At 43.8% G+C, this 5,033-nt stretch overlaps 1 protein-coding gene across 2 annotated transcripts in view; it reads right to left on the bottom strand.

Annotated features, from left to right (window-relative positions):
- Positions 1 to 1,208: 1,208 nt before the first annotated feature.
- ACP2 (acid phosphatase 2, lysosomal) overlaps positions 1,209 to 5,033 on the bottom strand; it is an 11,876-nt gene continuing 8,051 nt past the window's right edge. For both annotated transcript variants that reach the window (XM_085861168.1, XM_085861169.1), the window contains 5 exons: positions 4,920 to 5,033; positions 4,320 to 4,402; positions 2,548 to 2,654; positions 2,302 to 2,468; positions 1,209 to 2,119 (listed from right to left, as the gene is read on the bottom strand). The exon at positions 4,920 to 5,033 is cut by the window's right edge and continues 22 nt beyond it. In XM_085861168.1, the coding sequence (XP_085717294.1) occupies positions 1,977 to 2,119; positions 2,302 to 2,468; positions 2,548 to 2,654; positions 4,320 to 4,402; positions 4,920 to 5,033 (614 nt within the window). In that variant the 3' untranslated portion in view covers positions 1,209 to 1,976. The remainder of the gene's footprint in view (positions 2,120 to 2,301; positions 2,469 to 2,547; positions 2,655 to 4,319; positions 4,403 to 4,919) is intronic.

Here is a 5,033-nt window from a genome sequence, read left to right as displayed (position 1 = left end):
AAATTAAACTAAAATGCCAAATCCATGCATTTTGGAGCGACAGCATTGCTACCCACAAATAACAATTTAGCAGTGATGTCAATGAGCAAGTAAAAGCAATGTGAACTAACCGACAATTTATACGTTTGGGTTGGCCTGTTAATGTTCCCATCTGAACCCCTGGCTCAGGGTGTGGGGAAGAAACCCCAAGTTCAAAATCCCATGTATTTGTCCATCATCTCCAAATGTCCTTGTAATTCAGACAAAAGTACACTGATGTCTAATCTCTTTGTACTGCATATGATTTATGTTGAAGTTGCACAAACAGCCTTACTTCTTCAAAAGTGCAGAGACCTCCAAGGAGTATTATATCACGACAATAAATAATAGTAATAAAGCAAGCTCCATTGTAGACAGGAGTAACAAACATTCACCCGACTCTTTTTACTGCTACATGGAAATTTTTCATCCACAACATATTACACACCATTTATGAACAAATTAATAACGAATACAAATTAAATTAACTTTGGACAACCGACAAGGCCTTAATTCACGGCTTGGATTACTGCTCTCCCCTTTTGGGATGGTGCCCCTGCCTCACACCTGAATGCCCTTCAGAATGCCCAGGAAAGCATATCATTGGGATCTCCCGAGACAAAGCCGAGTGTCTAGGCCTGTTGCTTTGTCATCGCAGACAGGTCGGTGGCCTCTCCATTCTACCACCTTCTTTTTGGTTTTGCACCTTCTGTCCCTCCAAAGTTTCTGCAGGGCACACATGGTCTGCCAATAACCCTCTTCTTGTTAAACTACCAAAAATCCAGGCTCATTCACCTCCACTTGTTTGTTCCTATTTTCTCTCCCATGTGGAACCAACTTCCCCAATGTTTTTTTTTCCAGTCCCATTCTTCCCTCCAGGGTTTCAAGACATCTGTTCACCGCTATGTCAGATCCGTACTCATCTCTTCCACCTCAAATGACCACATTCCCTAGTACTCTTCTTTTTCCATGATTTTTCCCCCCTCTCATTCACCTCTTTTTGATTGTTAGTTGGTTGGTTTTTTTATCTGTTTCATCCCACCTTCTCCTTCCTCTTCTTGCAGTGTTTCATTCAGCTTGTTCACCCCGTGTCCTCCTCCCCCTTCGCTTGATCTCACTTTGCTGCTGCGGTTTCCCCTTTCCATTCTGCTGTATCTCTTCCACAAGCCTCGACCGTGTATACAAAAAAATAAAAATTTATCATCATTTATTGGTACGACACATCGGACAAGGAGTGTGCGCACAGTGCAAACAAACGTATGATGCGTACATAGATTGCATTTTACGACAGCAAAAATCCCCAGCCCAATATCTAGTCCGAAACCTTGAAAAATAATCCCACGAATCAGTGATTAGTGTTGGTAAAAATATCAGAATCAGATCAAAAATGCACAAAGATAAAACTTCCCTGAATTCCAATAATCTCATAAAGGTTAAGATGCATGAAAAATACAAACTACCTTAATTCCCACTTGGAAAAGGTGAAAGGAAAATAAATGGATTGTCAAATGATAAAATATACATTAAACAGGAATGAAAATTCAGAGCCATAATCAAAAAGAACAATTACCCATAACCCTCCCCCCCCACCAATCCTTCCCAATCATACCCATAACCCTCCCCAAACCCCCTTTCCACAATCATACCCTTCTGTCAACTCATCATTGAGATCACAATTATTTCCCCAATGTCTATCTCGTGTTACACAAGTGTTACACTTACACCACAAAGAAACCACCTCCCTCTCTCTACAGCATGAACAAAAATGGCCCCCTCCTTCCTGTAAACATTATTCCCTGAGTACATGTCCTTCACCCTATCAGCCCCCCCCCCTTAATAGCTCAAAATCCATTTTAATGTTACACATCCACCCCCATTCACAAAATTGCAAGAGTAAACCACTTCTCCACAACCGACAACAACCTCCACCTCTCATTCATAACCTTTCTCCCCATATGTTAGGCTGTATCCTGTTCCTGATCCTGGTCCTCAACTGGATGGTAACCATCTCTCGGCTTCTTTTTATTCTTCAGCAGGTATATCATGATGAGGACAAGGGTGACAAACGTCAACAGGGTTGCAATGGCCAGCATCACCAGTACTGTGGAAGGAAGGTGGGATGGTGGGGGGTCAGGGGGTATGTGAGAGCATTGGCATATTGAGAGACAAAAGATTGTGGTTGGGGGGATTAGAATGAGCAACCATGTATGATGAGAAAGCAGCACATGTGTGAATGAGGTGTGCGTTTGTAAAATGCACACATGTATTGAATTTACACCAAACCTGATTTATGCTCTCCCACACACAATCTGTGCCAGTCAATTGGTACGATGGAAGCGGTGAGTTCGAGAAACTTTTCCAGTGGACAGGCGTGAGTACAGCCAGGCAGTGTAAGTGGGTAGGGATCATCTGTGCTGCTGTTGCGAAACCACTGTTCCACCCACGTGCTCCTGATAACAACATTTGAGAGCTGTCACCATTTCTCAGAAACCGCCGTACCACTCACCCTGCGTAAAACTTTCAACATACCCGTTGTGCAGCTGGTAGAGTTCAAAGATATGGCACCCGGCATATGGAGGCAAAATGTTGTTGAAGACACCCAAAGCCATTTGTAACGCTGCCAAAGTAGTGTCGTGCTGAAAGGTGGGAAAAGCCAGGAATTGACGACTAAACTTGGAGGGAGGGGAAATAATTGAACGAAGGGAACATCGACACAGGCAGAAATACAACGGATCGAGTTGAGAACATACAATTTGTGAAATCAGAATGTGGACTTCAATAGATTGAGACACCTACAAGATTAAACACTTTAGGGATTAAGAGTCAGAATGATACACCCAGGTGTAAGAATGTGGACAAGTGCTGAAGGAACAACATTCATGGCAAGCAATCATGTGGAGTGAAGAGTGATGGTGAAGGGGGCCGTGTCGAGAATATGAAATGGTTGTTATTGATGCATAAAATTTGGGGGCAGTCAAAGTGAATGAGGATGTCATCTGCACAAGCAAAGCACAGATAAGGGCATCAACTCTCATCATGCAAAAATGCTGAGATATTGAGAGGGATCGAGATGGATATAGAATAATGTTAAGAAGAATTACGTTCTGGATCCCAGAAACACAGAGAGAAAGAGAGAGAGAGAGAAGAGAAAGAGAGAGAAAGAGAAGAGAGAGAGAAGAGAAAGAGAGAGAAAGAGAAGAGAAAGAGGAGAGAAAGAGGGAGAAAGAGAAGAGAAAGAGAAGAGAGAGAAAAGAGAGAGAAAAGAGAGAGAAAAGAGAGAGAAAAGAGAGAGAAAAGAGAGAGAGAAGAGAGAGAGAAGACAGAGAGAGAGAGAGAGAGAGAGAGAGAGAGAGAGAGAGAGAGAGAGAGAGAGAGAGAGAGAGAGAGAGAAAAGAGAGAAAGGAGAAAAGAGAGAAAAGAGAGAAAAGAGAGAAAAGAGAGAAAAGAGAGAAAAGAGAGAAAAGAGAGAAAAGAGAGAAAAGAGAGAAAAGAGAGAGAGAGAGAGAGAGAGAGAGAGAGAGAGAGAGAGAGAGAGAGAGAGAGAGAGAGAGAGAGAGAGAGAGAGAGAGAGAGAGAGAGAGAGAGAGAGAGAGAGAGAGAGAGAGAGAGAGAGAGAGAGAGAGAGAGAGAGAGAGAGAGAGAGAGAGAGAGAGAGAGAGAGAGAGAGAGAGAGAGAGAGAGAGAAAAGAGAGAGAGAGACAGAGAGAAAAGAGAGAGAGAGACAGAGAGAGAGAGAGAGAGAGAGAGAGAGAGAGAGAGAGAGAGAGAGAGAGAGAGAGAAAAGAGAGAGAGAGACAGAGAGAGAAGAGAGAGACAGAGAGAGAAGAGAGAGACAGAGAGAGAAGAGAGAGACAGAGAGAGAGACAGAGAGAGAAGAGAGAGACAGAGACAGAGACAGAGACAGAGACAGAGACAGAGACAGAGACAGAGAGAGAGAGAGAGAGAGAGAGAGAGAGAGAGAGAGAGAGAGAGAGAGAGACAGAGCCAGAGACAGAGACAGAGCCAGAGACAGAGCCAGAGACAGAGACAGAGCCAGAGACAGAGCCAGAGACAGAGCCAGAGACAGAGCCAGAGACAGAGCCAGAGACAGAGACAGAGACAGAGACAGAGACAGAGACAGAGACAGAGACAGAGACAGAGAGAGAGACAGAGAGAGAGAGAGAGAGAGAGAGAGAGAGAGAGAGAGAGAGAGAGAGAGAGACAGACAGACAGAGAGAGAGACGTGACACAGGTGTACATACACCACCAGGAAGACTTGTTTTAAGCAGGAGATAAAAAAGAAAAGTCTGAAATCCAATTACCGCAGAGAGCAAGATGAGCTTTAGCTTGTGGGGAGATCTTGAAGCAACTGTTATGTTTTGTCGGATGTAGGACACCAACAGCCCTGGTTCATCAAACGCACAATCAGTTCTGAAGAAATATGCCGACTCGCCATCGTGACAATGCAAGTCAAACTAGAACAGTATTCAGTGGAGTGCATACCTCGGCCAGGCTGAACAGTTTACATTTTGTATTCCATCAATAGGCCAGATCGACATCCAGACCTTAAAAATAAACAAATAAATCGAATCGGCTTGTTCTTGTCACCCACCCAAGACATCCACCAAGTTTGGTCCGAATCTGTCCACAACTTTCTGAGTCATCATGCGATATATTGGTTTTGGTCCAATTTCTAAATGGTGAAGAATCACTATTTTAAAAAAATTCTCATATCCGGATCTTCACCAAAATCGAATCAATTCGTCATCACATACCCAACCTGTCCACAAAGTTTCGTCCGAATCTGTCCACAACTTTGAGATATTCTGCTCACAGACAAACAAACAGGGATGAAAACAACCTCCACACCCACCTTCGGTGGCAGAGGTGAAAAAAGGGAATCAAACCGATCATGTACTTACCTCCTTGCAGTAAGGATTTCTCATGGGCACCGTGCTGGCTGAAGAGGGAGCGAAGACTGAAGATCGAGAGTTCTTTCAGCTTCTCCAAAACGTCCGATTCTTGAGCCCAATGCG

Source organism: Eptatretus burgeri, chromosome 17, assembly GCF_056783735.1.
Source record: "Eptatretus burgeri isolate ZD-2024b chromosome 17, Ebu_testis_v1, whole genome shotgun sequence".
Lineage (NCBI taxonomy): Eukaryota > Metazoa > Chordata > Myxini > Myxiniformes > Myxinidae > Eptatretus > Eptatretus burgeri.
The sequence above is the reverse complement of the archived record's forward strand: the minus strand, read 5'-3'. Positions and strand labels throughout refer to the sequence as shown.